At 40.0% G+C, this 15,858-nt stretch overlaps 1 protein-coding gene across 4 annotated transcripts in view; it reads right to left on the bottom strand.

Annotated features, from left to right (window-relative positions):
- The window catches only part of lrp2a (low density lipoprotein receptor-related protein 2a), a 49,647-nt gene extending 36,716 nt beyond the window's left edge, over positions 1-12,931 (bottom strand). For 3 of the 4 annotated variants that reach the window (XM_020055049.3, XM_020055051.3, XM_020055050.3), the window contains exons 1-10: positions 12,781-12,930; positions 5,989-6,096; positions 5,641-5,763; positions 5,333-5,449; positions 4,410-4,520; positions 4,015-4,128; positions 3,719-3,835; positions 2,995-3,138; positions 2,765-2,884; positions 2,488-2,616 (exon numbers count right to left, since the gene is read on the bottom strand). In XM_020055049.3, the coding sequence (XP_019910608.3) occupies positions 2,488-2,616; positions 2,765-2,884; positions 2,995-3,138; positions 3,719-3,835; positions 4,015-4,128; positions 4,410-4,520; positions 5,333-5,449; positions 5,641-5,763; positions 5,989-6,096; positions 12,781-12,889 (1,192 nt within the window). In that variant the 5' untranslated portion in view covers positions 12,890-12,930. Of the gene's footprint in view, positions 1-2,487; positions 2,617-2,764; positions 2,885-2,994; positions 3,139-3,718; positions 3,836-4,014; positions 4,129-4,409; positions 4,521-5,332; positions 5,450-5,640; positions 5,764-5,988; positions 6,097-12,780 lie in introns of all 4 variants that reach the window. The other variant, XM_020055047.3, reaches the window with a different exon arrangement.
- Positions 12,932-15,858: the final 2,927 nt, after the last annotated feature.

The raw sequence follows: 15,858 nt of genomic DNA, 5'->3' as shown, positions 1-15,858 counted from the left end.
TATATCATTAATTTTAATAATTTACACACCCGAGCAATAAATAAATTACACAGAATATTCTAATCTACCCTATATTTGCATTTTGGTCATTTAAGCTAGTAGGGTTTTGTCATATTTGTCATATTACATTTATCAATTTCTTTAGAAACTCACATGAGACAGATCAATACCACACAAGTTTCCAAAGAAGTTGAGACACTGTGTAAAATGCAAAATGCATATCATTTAATCCCTATATTTAATTAAAAGTAGTCCAAAGACAACATTTTAAATATTGAACCACAGAAATGTTATTGTTTTTGGAAAAATATATGACTGAATATGATGCCGGTAACACATTTCAAAAAACTGCTGCAGTTTTGAAAGTGAATTGTTTTCCCATTCTTGCTTGATATAGGATTTCACCTGCTCAACAATTCTGGGTCTCCTTTATAGTATTTTTTGTTTCACAATGCGCCAAATGTTTTCAAAAGGTGACAGGTCTGAACTGCAGGAAGGCCAGTTTTGCACCCAGACTCTTTTACATTGAAAATACATTGTCTGTATGGTAGCATTTATTGCTCAAAACCCAGTATATATTGTTCAGCATTAATGGTGCCTTCACAGATGTGCAAGACACCAGTGGGGATTTCTTTAAGACTGCAAGGGAAGCTCGTCTTCCCCTATAATGTCAAAAAAAAAAGGTCAAATATGTACTATTGTGTAAACATTTTATTGACTAAAAGTGTGTTAAAACACGTTCATCTCTAAAACTAGTTAGTTCAGAATCAGCTACAGGTCATACAATCCCGCAGCGTCACAGTGCATTTCCCTGTTGAAGCCGAGCGTCCATTGACTTCAATGGGGCTGCTTAGAACAGTTTTTTTCAGTGCTCCGAAAGTAGATGGTGATTGGATAAATGCTGCGATTATGTCCCGCCCACGGACGCTCAGTGTCTCTGGGGGTGAATGAGGAGGGGGCTGGCCTGGACTCCGGGCTTCCGCGTGATGATTGGAGGATCTGACGATCTGTCAAACTGCATCTCCTTTTCACTGACAGCCGTCTGTACTATAAGAAGTCACTGAAGCTATTTCGCGCTCAGTCCCATCGCGGATTTCTCAAGTGTATTCGAAAGACAAACGGCTGCAATATTTCTTGATATTTGTTTGGTGAAATTGCTAGCCGATTTGCATCATACATTTCACACAATTATAGGCTACACCACAATCCTTGTTTCAGTTTTACAAAGTTTAATATATATTTTTTAGATAGTTCATTCATTCATTCTAATACTAGGCAAGGCTAGCGTCGTACGCGGGTGAAACTGCGCACGATGGCAGACAGTGGCAATATTGTCGACCTGATTTTAGCGAAGCCATTAATAAACAGAGTAAAATTATATTTGTAAAAAATATATGTATATATATTGTTCTGTTATAAAATTAAATGTTATTGTCTGGGGTCCAAAAGACCCGAGTGTATAATGTAGGCCGAAAATGAGCTTCCCCTCTTTGAAAGACCAGCAGCCGCCACTGCAAGACACCCATCCCATGTGCAATAATGCACCCCAATACCATCACAGATGGTGGCTTTTGAACTGGGTGCTGATAACAAGCTGGATGGTCCCCTTCTCCTTTAGCCCAGAGGACACGGCATCCATGAGTCCCAAAAATTATTTCACATTTTGATTTGTCCAACCACAGGACAGTTTTCCACTTCACCTCAGTCCATCTTAAATGAGCATGGGCCCAGAGAACACAGCCTTGTTTCTGGATCTTGTTTATATCTGGTTTCTTCTTTGCATGGTAGAATTTTAACTAGCATTTGTGGATGCAGCGACATTCACAAATATATTCACAGACAATGATTTGTATTCACAGACAATGATGTATTCACAGACAAAGTGATCCTGAGCCCATGCAGTCCACTACAGATTCATGTCTGTTTTTAACGCAATGCCATCTGAGGGCCTGAAGATCACAGTGATCCAATATAGTTTTTTTGGGCCGTTTCCCTTGCGTACAGAGATTTCTCTGGATTCTCTGAATCATTTAATGATATTATGTACCATAGATAATGTAATCCCCAAACTATTTTTGAAATGTGTTGGTTGCATCAAATTCAAAGTTGGCATATATTTTTCAAGGAACAACAACTAATTTCAGTTTCAACATTTGATATGTTGTCTTTGTACTATTTTCCTTTGAATTTATGGTTTTTGGAAACGGGCTTGAAGATCTATTACCAACAGGGCAACTATCTGCTCTTCTGCTGGCCTCATCTTCAAAGGCAGAGATGTCTTTGTCAAGAGCTATTCTCTGGTCCACAGAAGCAAACGACTGACTAAAACAACACTCAGTGCGCAAGAATACACCAGAAAGCAGAGCGGGCTGACAGGAGGCTGGCTGACGGGAGGCTGGCTGACAGGAGGCTGGGCTCAGGGCCTCTGGCCTAAAGGAATGGGTTTGTTATGTTGAAGAACACTGAAGCTCAACACCGGCCACTCACTTGTAATGTTAGCTCTGCAGTATCGGTGCTGCTCCAGAAAATAGCCTTCTCGACAGCTGCAGTGATGGGATCCTATCCTGTCTTCACAGAGCTGATCGCAGACACCCCACATCTGACAGTCTTCAAAATCTTCCCCCAATAAGAAAATAAAAAAGCAACAGAATGAGTGAAAAGGACATCTCCCCCCCCCCCCCCCCCCCCCCCCCCCCCCCCCCCGGTCGTCTGAGTCTGTTGTTGTTCTTTTCAGAGGTAAATTAGTTAACGGGTCAGTATTTACCAACACAGGAACGGCTGTTGTTGTTGTTCACAACATATCCAGGAGGACATGAGCAGGTCCCTCCCGCGGGGGACGCATGACAGCGATGCTCGCAGCTCAGAGAGGCACACCTCCAAATACCTGACCACAACACGCAGACACACATTAGTCCTGACCACGCAAAACAAAGGCTAGTTTCTGTGTTTGCGTGCGAGTGAGTCCACTTTAAAACGGCATGCATTGGTACTGACTACAGTTGCGTCCGGCTGTGATGTTGGTCTCATCCTCTCCGTCTGGACACTGAGGTGTCCCGTCACATAGCTGTTCCATGGGGATGCACAGGCCCGAGGATGGACAGGGCCATTCTCCCGGGTAGCACTCACGGGGCACGGCATCTGCAGGTAGAACAGAGCAACTTTCAGTGCCTCGCTCTGACAAAACGGCAACAACGTGTCCGAGGCATGAAAGGCCGCAGCCTTATCATCAGCAGGAATGCATGGACGCCTGGGCTGAACTCAAGGGCACTGTCACACCAACCTCATTGTCTGGGAAAGCACTGTGTGGTATAACAACTCACTTTAAATCCTTGGGGGGGGGGGTCACACAGGGTCTCTGGGGGACTCAGAAACCCATCCTCTAAAAACACACTCTTCAGAGCAGAGTGAAAGAAATATCAAGTTCTTTGGAGGGCTGAGCAGTGTTACACCACCAAGAAGGCTTTGACTACTTCACTTAAAGGAGCACAAGCATAGCGTCCAACTTACACCAACCGTGGAGACCTAAAGGTCAATCGGTTCTGACACAGCAGAGTTTTTCACTCACAAGTGCGTTGCCCCGCTTTCTGAACCCACTTTCTGAGCCTGCTTTCTGTTTTTTCTTTGCCTGACTCTGGTCACAATATTAGAAAAGGTGGCAAGCTATTTCTATGACAGGAACGAGGAAAGGGTGGAGCAATTCTGTAGAGTACATCCATACCACAGCCTTTCTCATCTGCATTGTCTTCACAGTCGTCCTCCCCATCACAAAGCCAGACCTGGTGAATACAGCGACCGCTGGGGCATGTGAAGTAGCTTCCTCTGCAGGTGGGATAAGCTATAAGGAGAGAGAAAGGCAGAGACAGAGAGGGAGAGATGGAAAGAGAGAGCACATTGAAAGGGTCAGATTAAGTCCAAGTTAGGGGGATATCTATCTGGGTTACGAGTTGAGATAAGAGGTGCCAACTGGGGGTTGACAGATAGCAGTGGTGGTGCGAGGAGGATACAGGTACGCACTGCAGCTCAGTTCGTCACTCCCATCTCCGCAGTCGTCGTCGTGGTCGCAGGCGTAGCGCTGAGGGATACACTCGCCGTTGCCACACTGGAACTGGCCGTTGATGCAGTGCTGTGCTGGAGAAAACACACACAAAACCCCTTCAGTGACCGACTGTGCTGAAGAAAACACACAAAACCCTTTCAGTGACTGACTGTGCTGAAGAAAACACACACAAAACAGCTTCAGTGACTGACTGTGCTGGAGAATACACACACAAAACAGCTTCAGTGACCGACTGTGCTGAAGAAAACACACACAAAACCCCTTCAGTGACTGACTGTGCTGGAGAAAACACACACACCGCTCCTTCCCATAACTCGGCTGTCACGCTTTCTGGCCAGAAGTGGACACTTACTGCAGTTGGCCTCGTCTGACCCGTCGCGACAGTCCAAGGCCCGGTCGCAGCGCTGGCTCTGATTGTAGCAAGCTCCATTGGCACATCTCAGCTCTACACACTCGGGGTAGTCTGAGAAGAAAATGATTGTGTCAGAACTGATTAAGACAAGTTACCATAACATGAAGAACAAGCCCATCTATTGAACACTCAAGGCTTACAAGGAATAAGGCATCAATTCATAACAATTAATTACATTAATACAGTACAAATCAATTATTTAAAGAGGCGTATGAATAACGCTTCCCACTGAGAACTGTCTCTAGTAGTCTTCAAAGTCAAACATTTCTATAAAAAGTGTGTATGTACACAAGTATTAATACAAATCCTTGCAATTAGTCAAATGTAACCGTCGGCTGCTAGCAGATCATTATCTTAGCCGCCACGTTGGCAGCTCTAAACCCTGTTAATCTCCTTAACAGTAGAAGAGCCCACCCTATTTAAACCACTTGGTAATGTTAAATACCCTTTGTTGCTCCCCAATGAAGTCATGGTGGCAATTCAATTATGAAATATAAAGCTTTGTAAAGAATTAAGGCTCAGCTTATTCAGTCACAACAAGAGAAAAATTGCAAACAGCCAATTGGAGGATAGAAACACTTATGGTACATTTTCTATTCGCACCACAACCGACCTCTGCATTTTTTCTGCCATTGTGAGATTACCAAAAGTGTGCGGCACTGTGATTCTAGCATGTCGGCACAATAATGGAATAGCAGCTGAACACCAGCTTGACTAATCCACCTAGGAATCTGCAATCAACCTCTGACAACAAGAAGCATATTGTGGCCGTTCTGTCAGTCAGCGAACCTCTTAATCTTACAAATTGATTAAAATGCCATAGGAGCCTGAGGCAAGAATGTAAGTCACACTAGGGAACTTACGGCAGTTTCTCTCATCGGCCCCGTCGGAGCAGTCGGGCAGTCGGTCACACCTGTACTCCCCTGGGATACAGACCCCGTTGCTGCAGCTGAACTGCCCACTGGAGCACGTCCGACCAGCTGCAGAGAGATTGAAGAGCGACTTAACCACAAGTGCAACAGTCCTCTACCCCCTTGATTGATTTTTTTAGTGGGTTAACACTTGGGGCACCTGTCACACGGGTGAGAATTACACACAAAATATTTGAAACAGCGTACAACACGATTATGGTGTGTCAGCGTTCTCTTTTGCGCAGGGTGTGAGTACTCACGGCAGTGCTGTCTCTCATCCGAGCCGTCCTCACAATCCTCCTCGTCGTCACAAACCCAGACACCTGGGATGCACTCCCCATCACTCAAACACTGGAAATGACTCTGGTCACATGTTACATGAGCTGAGGAAGCGTACAGTAGCCTCACATTAGTCTTCACGTCATCAGCAACAACAGCCAACAGGTAATGGTTCAAGTAAGACAATGTCATGGGTTTGTTGTGCGAGACACTTCAAAGGAACAATGCCCTTTCTGAACTTGGTACAACTGAACAGAGCCAAAGGTGAGCCAGTTTGATCACTGCGAATTAAACTCAGAGGGAGAGAGGGTTGTAATCCAGTTACTCACGGCAGTCGGCTTCGTCTGAGTTGTCTACGCAATCTGACGTTCCATCACAATGCCAGTCATTTGGGATGCATCGCCCGGACCTACAGCGGAACTGCCCCGTCTCACAACCTTAACACAGGACATTGATCGTTGTTGCTTAACCACATTTTGGACAATCCAACACCACTGTAAAACATTTAGGTGCATAATTCCCCAAAGATCAGTTAATCATATTAACGTGTACTTTAAAAACAAGGTCAGAAATTTTGAAGAGGTGTTTTAATTTATTATTGGACAAGAAAGTGGTGATGTTGTTTTTTGGCTGTTAGAGCTGTGAGCCAGAACTGAACACATGCTGCAGTAGAACAAGGGCAGGAAATATAAGCTTACATTGCTGGACCACCCTGGAACCCAAAAATAAAATTAAAATCATCTAATCACTTTTACATTTTCTCTCTCTACTTTGTTAAATACATAGCTAGAACTCTTTACATCTTTATCTAAACACCTAAAAAGTGTGAAGTGCATTTAGTAGTGTCTCTTATTGATTTAGCATGCCGTAAACTGCATTGACAGGACCTGGAGATGAGCGTGCCAGACATCATCCAGAAAGTTACACAACCCCTAACACACTCTTCCCAAGCCTCCTTTTGATCTTCTCACTGAGTGGCATCTGAAGAGATAAGATACGCCACTCCACCTTCCCTGACATTTTCCAGGAGATATTGACCGGGGAAGCATAGTTCAGTGGCAGAGCGCTCTGTCAGACCCCTCCGAATTGGAATGCGTAATTGTGATTGTCTCTCTCTGACAGACTGATTTATGGTGCATGCTGTTCCTTGTCAGAAATGTAATTGGGATAAATAGTGGTACCGGGTGGTACCGCAACCCTTAAACCCAAATTCTTTGCTGAGGGAGATGCAAGGTGGTGGTTGGTGGTGCATATCTGGGGTTGGTGGTCTACCGTGTCTTATCCACTACCATGAAACACACTCCCTGCTTTGTCAAAAATGTGCCGAAGAGAGAGATTTTGCATTGCGTCAACACCTCACCACAAACTGCTGGAAACAAACAATACCAGCACCAATACAAACAACCTGCTTTTGATTTCCAATATATGAATCAGGCTATTCCCCTCAATCAAAATACATGTACAAAACTAAATGAGAGGAAAATATGAAAACAGAACATTTCCAAGCATTGGACATTTGATTTTATTATTCCAGATTAATTTCCAAGACATGACCAGACAACTAAAGAGATAGTGTTCAAGAGCTGTCAAAAAGAAAACAATGTTTTCAACAATGTTTTCTTCTGCACCATTTTGTAAGGAAATTATAATATGACTTCTCTAACAAAAAGCTAAGCATGAGCTTTCATGAGGTAAGAGACTGTACTGAGAATGTATGAGGTCATCTTGCCCACGTTGAATGTATCATTTAGCGGTATTGAGACACCAAGACCTATGCAAGGCCACATTAAGACTGTTGGACACATATTATTATTCTGACCCTTTAATTACAGTACAAGCCTGGTGAAGAATTAACTTCTGACAGGCTGAAGAATATGACAGACAGCGTAAGTAAATGTTTGTTGCTTTTCAAAATACATAAAATCCCTTACCGCATGAGCTTTCATGAGGTAAGAGACTGTACTGAGAATTGATGAGGTCATCTTGCACACGTTACATGAGTCATTTAGGGGGATTGAGATACCAAGACCTATGCACGGCCACACTGAGACTGTTGGACACATTATTATTCTGACCCTTTAATTACAGTACAAGCCTGGTGAAGAATGAACCTCTGACAGGCCAAACAATAAGTCAGACAGCTTGAATAAATGTTTGTTCCTTTTCAAAAACACATCAAATCCCTTACCACATGAACTTTCATGAGGTAAGAGACTGTTGTTCCTTGTCAGAAATATATCAAATCTAATTAATTGACTTGTAAAATCTCAGCCCATTCACTTGACACATTTTGTGTGAGCAGACAGTTTATTATAGGCTAGAGTCAGCAGTTTATCAGCCCCTTTATGTAATGCGCTCTTCAAAGATAGATCACTTCCACTTGAGTTGTGGGGTCACTGGCTGTGCTACTGCACTAAAAGCCTTCTGAGGGGCTTCTCATATCGTGAGGTCTTGTCTCATTGAGGTTTTTTCTCATTAATTAGCCAACACCAACAAACTGCCTTTAAACCATGCCAGCCAAATGGGCATCATATTTAACTCCTTCAGCGGCCAATTGGAAAGAAAGCCTTTTCCTGCTCAGTTTACTAATGATAAAATTGCTACCACTTTAGCTCAAAGGGTGCCTTTGTTGGGAATCAATGATCCCAGGAGGTTTCAGCATCATCTGTAACATGCAAGTAAGACAAGCGCCGCATACAGTATCAGAACTGCACAATGACACCAGTGAAAGACATTTAGGTTTAGCGTTGTACCTGTGAACAGACAGTCAGTAGTCTCATGCTCAATGCCGTCATTATAAGATCAACCCAGAATATGTCAAATGTTTTGATATCTGATTGCTTTGAAAAAATCTGTCAGATATATAAAAAAAATTGGATGTCTGACAGACTTGTTTTTATAAAACCAGAATCACTGCAAGAAGGATTGAACGTGGTGTCCCCCTGCTCATCAAAAAAACAAGACAACTTAAATGCTTTTCCCTCTTCACAAAATCTCCCCAACAGGTTCAGGAGAGTTAAAGACTGAGACATGCATACTCCAACACAAATCCCGCCAAGCTGTTCTGCATCTTATCACACTCTGCTTTATCAAGTATTTGCAGGCACATGTGCAGGGAGGTGAGACTACTCCCTGGCTAACAACCTCGATTGAGGATGTGGGTGCCGACCTAGCACAAGGAGTCAGTAGTGTGACCGGACAAGGCAATCCTGTGCACATCATAGGGCACAGCCAATTTTCTGTATGCGAGATGCCTGGGTACTGCCAACACTTGGCTGCACGGCAATGACAGACCACTGCACCAAAATAATTGTTTAATCTCAAATATATAATTGAACACAGTGTAATAAGGGGAAGAACACAATAAATAAATACATATATATATATATATATATATATATATTTATATAAACACACAGTATGGTTGTTTTCCATCAACATATTTTTTAAAGTGCAAATTGTTAAAATTAAGCAATACTGGATTTCAGTTTCAGAGAAACAATGCACATGTTTATAAACCCTGCCCACTATACATTAGGTTAACAGCTTTCAACAACCTTTGCCAAAAGGAAACCAATCTTCTGAGACTTTCAAATGAAGCCAGTGTTTCCTGACAGTATCAGTTCTGGGAAAGGTGACTAAAGTGGACTTTTCAATGAATGTAAGCTGCTCTTACATTCAGCCATAGTCTTTTTCTAAGTCACTGGAGTAACTATTCCTTCAGTAATAAATTGGTAAATTGCTATTTTTTTATGCCAACATTTTATAACAAAAATCAAACTAGGTTGACTCTGTCAATCAATTACTTTCAAGAATAAGTTAAGAGAAAAGTGGCCAATATAATGCAAATATGCTGTTAAGAATGTGGGGTCTAAGGATTTGTACTTTTTCGTTAGTGTCTTTGTTTTGCCTGTTTTGTTTAGTTTGGTGTTGTCTTTATGTCACTCTCTCTGACCATGTCTTTTCTAATTAGCCATCTTAAACCCACAGCAGGCGAGAACCCCACACTATCCACATAGAAAGATAAGGACGTCCTACTACAGCCAAACAAAGAGTAGCACCGGAGGAATTTTCATTAGAATGAAGCCTCCCAATGCCTCAGACCCAACTGTGAAATCACAATGGCACAATGGAAGAGCCAGCAGGGCTGCAACCTCATAAGTGGAAGTGTCACCACGCCAAAAGGACTACGGAGATGGATAGCAGAATGCCCAATACAGTACAGCTTATTCCAAAAAGTGGAGCCGAAGACCCCACCCCCACCAAAAAGTGTCCATTCCCCAAAACATCTCTTTCCAATCACATGGGGCCCCTATAAGATGTGAAGCCACTTCCATCAATACTGCATTGTTGTGTTGCGTCCTCCCGCGCTCTCTGAATGTGTGTCTAGAAAACGTCTGGCAGCATGGAACTCTGGATCCTTCCATGCTGTCAGAGCAAAGTGCTGCCGCACCGTTTCATATGGAAATTGATGCAACAGAATGCAGTCAATTGCTGAACAACTGACTTTGGCTCTTACTGCCACACACAAAACAGAGAAAAGCCCAAGGGGGTTTGGCAGAGTTACAAAAGGAGGCAGGAAATACCGATTGAGGAATTAAGCTGTACTTCTGATTCTTACAAAAAAACACATACATTTATAATGATTTTAAAAAATTGTAACATTAAAAATGTGTAACATTAAAGATTTTTAAGAAATCAGCGGAAACTGAGACACTGTACTTCTACTGGAGGTCAAATGTTTGGGTTCACACTGCCTCTGATGATGTGTCAGTCAATAGACCAAGAGCAGGCTGTTAGCCATACCGTTGCTTGTAGATTTATCCTGAAAAAGGCAGCAGCTTATGCCAGGTTTGGCACACACATGCTTGCTAGGGTTTTTGTGCATTGTTAAATGTCTACATCAACCTATAGCCTTAGTGTTTTTGTTGTGACACTAACACAACTTATTATAGGCTATATTTATTATGTGAGAGCAACAAACTAACTTAACCAGTTTGAGATAGTTCAGCAAGTATTAATATTAAACCCCACATTCCTCCACGCATTAACAAAATGATGTATAAAGCCAAGGACAGAACATTTTGTATATCTTGGTTTACATAGTATTCATTTTTGTATCATGTTTTTCACAAGACCCTGAATAACCAACGCTGTTAATAGCAAATGATTGAGACTAAAGACAAACTTTGACCCAATATTGCATAAATAAACCTAACAAACAATTAACCAGCAAAAAACATGTTTTGAACCACCACAATCTGCATACTTGCAAAAGATAGTCAACTAGCCATTATGAAGGTTATTCATCCACCAAGTCCAGTCCCTTTGTTACCTATTGTGTTAACATGAAATCACCCTGCAAGTGTGTCTTATTATCTATTATGCAGACACATGCATTTTACAACACATTTAAATGATAATGAGTCACAAAAGATTGTCTGTCACACATGAAATGATCACCAAGCTTAGCCACATTAGCTTTGGTTAAACTTTGACAGGGCAAAAATTAGTGTGAATCCTATCCCTGGAGGACCCAGTGGAAATAAGGCTCAATGGATTAGAGAAAGTAACCTGTCCTTCTGCATCAAGGCCCTTTTAGTCATTTCCTCTCAAACACATGCTAAATAAATCTGGATTAAATCAACCATTCCTGCCTCACATTTCTGAGGAGATCAACAAGTGCCATTATTCAAAACTGCAAAAGATGCAGGAAGTGCATAAGGCTTTGTTGCTTGTCATTGAAATGCGCCTAAAACTTGGTATATGCCTAGACTAAAATAGACTAATTTGTGTTTTCAATAATGATGACATAAATATTTGATAAATCATTGTTCATTTGTGAAGAGACAACCCTGGCTACTATTAACTTGAAAAGTTAATAGTTAATATTCAATCAGATTCGATTGAATATTATAATTAATTCTGGCCAAGACCATGCTCATAGTCTAATAGAGATCCCTTCTATATTATTAAGAACAAAACTGGATAATTTACATTGATACATTTGATTAAAAGTTTTTAATTTATTTTGAATGACTCTTTTACTGGTGTATTGTCTTGGAATGCAGTTATTAATATTTAAGAAAAGAATCACTGACTATTTAGCCAAAACTGTCTTCCTTTCAGGTAGTAAGAACTTTTCCTGTGTTGTTTACATGCACTCTTTTGCCGGTTGTTCCTAAGGTAGAAACAGTTGCTTTCAACAGCAGCTGCAGTGTAATTAGTTGCTCGATTCACACTAAGGAGCTTACATACTAAGGGTTGAGCAAAAAGAAAGCAGATTACAATTTGAGATGTAGGGTATAGGCTACACCAGTAGGCCTGTGCATCAGGGAAATAAAACAGAATATTTTACATCAATCAAAACAAGTATATGATTCGTTTTCAACAACATGTTAGGGAAAGGGAGTGCTTGAATTAATGCTAATTAGCTAACATCTTTAGGTTTTGCACTATCAAGCCGTTGAGTTTCTCTCAGTAAGATTTGTAGGCCTACTAGTAGCTTGCAGTCCACACAGATTGTCTGCAAGTCACATGCTCCTTCTGTTACCTAGCAACAGCAAAGCTCAGGCAAAAGTTCTCCAAGAGAACTTCAAATCTGTCTGAGAAAGGCTTTGTAATCAATACAAGCTTTAATAACGCTTCGGGTTGGAATAGTTTTGTTAAAAAATATATATATTAGAAATACATTACATTATATTTTTTTTAAGTTTGAAAAATTTATTGTGCAGGGAAATTAACTAATTGAAGATTTGTCTGATCATGCACAATATTGTTTTTTAAAATATATAGAGAAAATGCACATACATTTATTTTAGACCTAAAGAGTGATTTATATAGTATAAATAAAATAAGCCAAGCATTTATCACACATGTCTGTGAGTTGTGGTTCTACAGATAGATAGCCAAATTCCATTTATTAACTATCTACCTTTATTTGACAAAATTATGTATTCAAAATCCCCAATAAAAAAAATCAGGGCACTCAACCATATATGCTTTATGGTCTATAAACGACAAGTGGTTGATATTTTCTAATCTAAGGCAAACGTTCACAAATAACTATAAGTATGTTGATAAATAAAATCCATGTTTAGCTGAGTTTAGAATAATCTTACCTTGTGAATGACAACGGAAAGTACACAAAATCAATATTACAAGAAGTTTTGCAAGCACTGCTCTCCACATTCTGATACTAGGTCCCGGCTGGTCCGTCCAGCTCCTCATGAAGCCGGGCAGATGGAGGTGTTCTAGGGACTGTGATGCTGTGGCTTGCCTCTTTCTTGTCCCGCTAGTTGATGAAAAGGGGCGTATACAAAGCCAGACACCGTAGCTCCCCCAACCACCGCCCTCCGGATAAAACCCTTAAACCGCGCGCCCTGGAATCGGCATAATTTTATAACAGGGATGTCTCATCTGCGCGTGACTTGACATTTCGTTGTCATCCCACAGCTACGTACTGTGGAGGCCATATAAATAAGAAATCATTATTTACAGGATGGTGAAAATTGGGGAAATAATAAGACAACCTTTTCTTGTCTCATTGTCTAGCTATCTAATTACATATAATAGTCTCAATTTGCAAATTATTGTCAAGGAGCCAACATTTATCAGGTGAAGTAATTGACATAGCTATGGCTTTGATATTTATTTGCTATTCATTTAGCTGCTGATTGGATTAACTAATCTAGCAAACAAAATAAAAACACAGCTGTTGCTAGTTTTATACTACTAGGTAATTTGGTTTAATCCATGTAAGACATTTTACATGCAGTGAAAATGATTAGTATGTGTCATAATGGTAAAATAGACGAATCAATCCACATTTGCTGTGGAGTGTTATTCTTTGTTCTGACCTCAACGTTATTCAGCTTCAGGGTGACCTTTTCGAGTGTTGGTACGGGACTACACCAGGGTCAAGGCTCAATTACATGGGGGCTAGGATCAACATGTCAAGGCCAGGCTCATGATAAATGCCCCCCCCCCCAAAAAAAAAAAATCTAGCCTATTAATCACTTAAGGTTTCGCCAAATGGTTTTACTGAATATCCAAACAAGTCTTACTGTATTTGAAACAGATTTCCCTCCAGCCTTTCATTGCCAGCTATCTCAGACTAGGTTTGAGAGCATGTTCGGGTCAATTTTAGATGGACCTCGTGTTGCAAACCGACTTTAATAAGAAGCGCAGGAGCACCACCCTGTGGTGCAAACAAGGACATTCAAACTGTTGCGCGCGGTCTAAAGACAAATTCCACCTGCACCACTTCAGAAGAGTAGCCCTAAGCGGATACACCTGATGCCAACGGTGATGACGGCCTGGTCAGTGATTTTAACTCTGTTGTGAAATCCGTCCTCAGAATGTCTGATTAGTCTAATGAAAAGTCACCTCAGCCATGATAGTAGTTAGAAAGCCTTTCCAATAGCTTATGTATGCCTTGATGGTGTTGGCTTTCTTGAGAAATCTTGCTGTAACACATATTTAGGCGAATGTTATTATTCAAGAAACTTTTAAACCTACAGTTCTTTATTCCTGACATTTTATGGAAAAATAATGTATACCTAAAAATGCAAATAGGTACTCTTCAAGATCCTACACAATGGATATCCATTCAATAACATCAACATTTTTAACATTGAATTGTATTCAGTGGGAGATGAAAGGTGAAAGTCTTGAGCATCCTTTGGTTGAATGTAATTTTATGATTGATTATTGAAAATAATACTTATTCTGTTTCATAAACATTACTTATGTTTTTGACATGATATATATTATATGTCATTACTATAATGATGATAAGAAAGTTGCTTTTGATTCCAAATACACATACAACATTTCTAAAAGTCTGTACTGAAATTAAATTATTCTTAATTTAATTTTTAGTGGGGAGGTTGCACATATTAGTTCTGTGATACTTATCCCATAGCTTTCAAGCTAGAAACACAGTTCAAACCTGGAAACGTTTAGACTGTTGTACATTAAGTTGCTGTTATTCAACATTTAAAATAAATGTAATACTTAAAAAGTACAATTCTTAACACTTTTAGGACACATTCTTCCAAACTTTCAATCGCTAAATGTAACACATTATGACATCATCTGCTCTAACACTGGGAAAAAACCTTTGACATAATGAATCTACTCCTACCACTTCTACCAACAAGTTAGAAAATAATGTAGCATATCAAGATCTTCATCTTCCTCTCTTCTATTCAACTGTGGAATAAGTGCAGAAATACCATTAACCATTCAGAAATTACAGAAGTATAAGTAATTGAACCATCAACATGTTCAGTAAATATTTTAATAACAGCTCCCGTTCTTACCACTTCGGAAACTAGATAGACAAAAAGCTAGAGTATTTCATAGCTTTTTGTCTAATTCTCTAGCTATTCATATCTCTTCAAATCTAAAGTTATAAAATAAATATATGACGTTAGTAACCATAGCAATGCAAAAACTGTTATACTCTGTAAAACTATAAATACTAATACCAAAACTACTGCTCCTATTATTGACATTACCACTGCGACTACTACTATTACTACCACTATCAGTATGACTACAAGAACTACAATCACTACGATTATTACTAATAATACTGCCGCTACAACTAATTATACTTATTTTGCTGACCCTACTACTGCCCCTACTACTACAACTATATTTAAATACTTGTAATAGTTTTCATACTAATAGTTTCATCACCCTTCACATGTTTAATACTACTTCTAAAACTCTTATATTTAATAATGTTAATACTTATACAATTATAATACGTTCAACACCTCTAAGACTTCTAACAGTCCAGCACTAACAACAGCCTATAACAGCTTGAATACTTCTCAAAATATATTTTCAAGACAGTCACAATTTTCCTTGGAAAATTACTATCTGGTTAAGTTAGAACGTTGTCCTTTGTTAAAAACACATTTTTTGTTTATGTTCGTATTGTCTCATTTTACATATTAATTTAATATGGCCATGTTTAATATAGAGCGATGTATGTTTGATTAACTGTTTTTACTGAATAAAAATAATAATGACAATTGCATATACGGAGTCACTGGTAATTTTAAATTACTAAGCAAAGAATAAGAAAATAATAATCTATTCTCATTCATGAGCTGACGAATAACCAAATCCTTTCTCAAGTTTCTCTCTTCAGCGCGTCATAAATGCTCCTGACTTTCGCAAGG

Source organism: Esox lucius, chromosome 16 (genome assembly GCF_011004845.1).
Source record: "Esox lucius isolate fEsoLuc1 chromosome 16, fEsoLuc1.pri, whole genome shotgun sequence".
NCBI lineage: Eukaryota > Metazoa > Chordata > Actinopteri > Esociformes > Esocidae > Esox > Esox lucius.
This window is presented reverse-complemented; position numbering and strand designations above follow the sequence as displayed.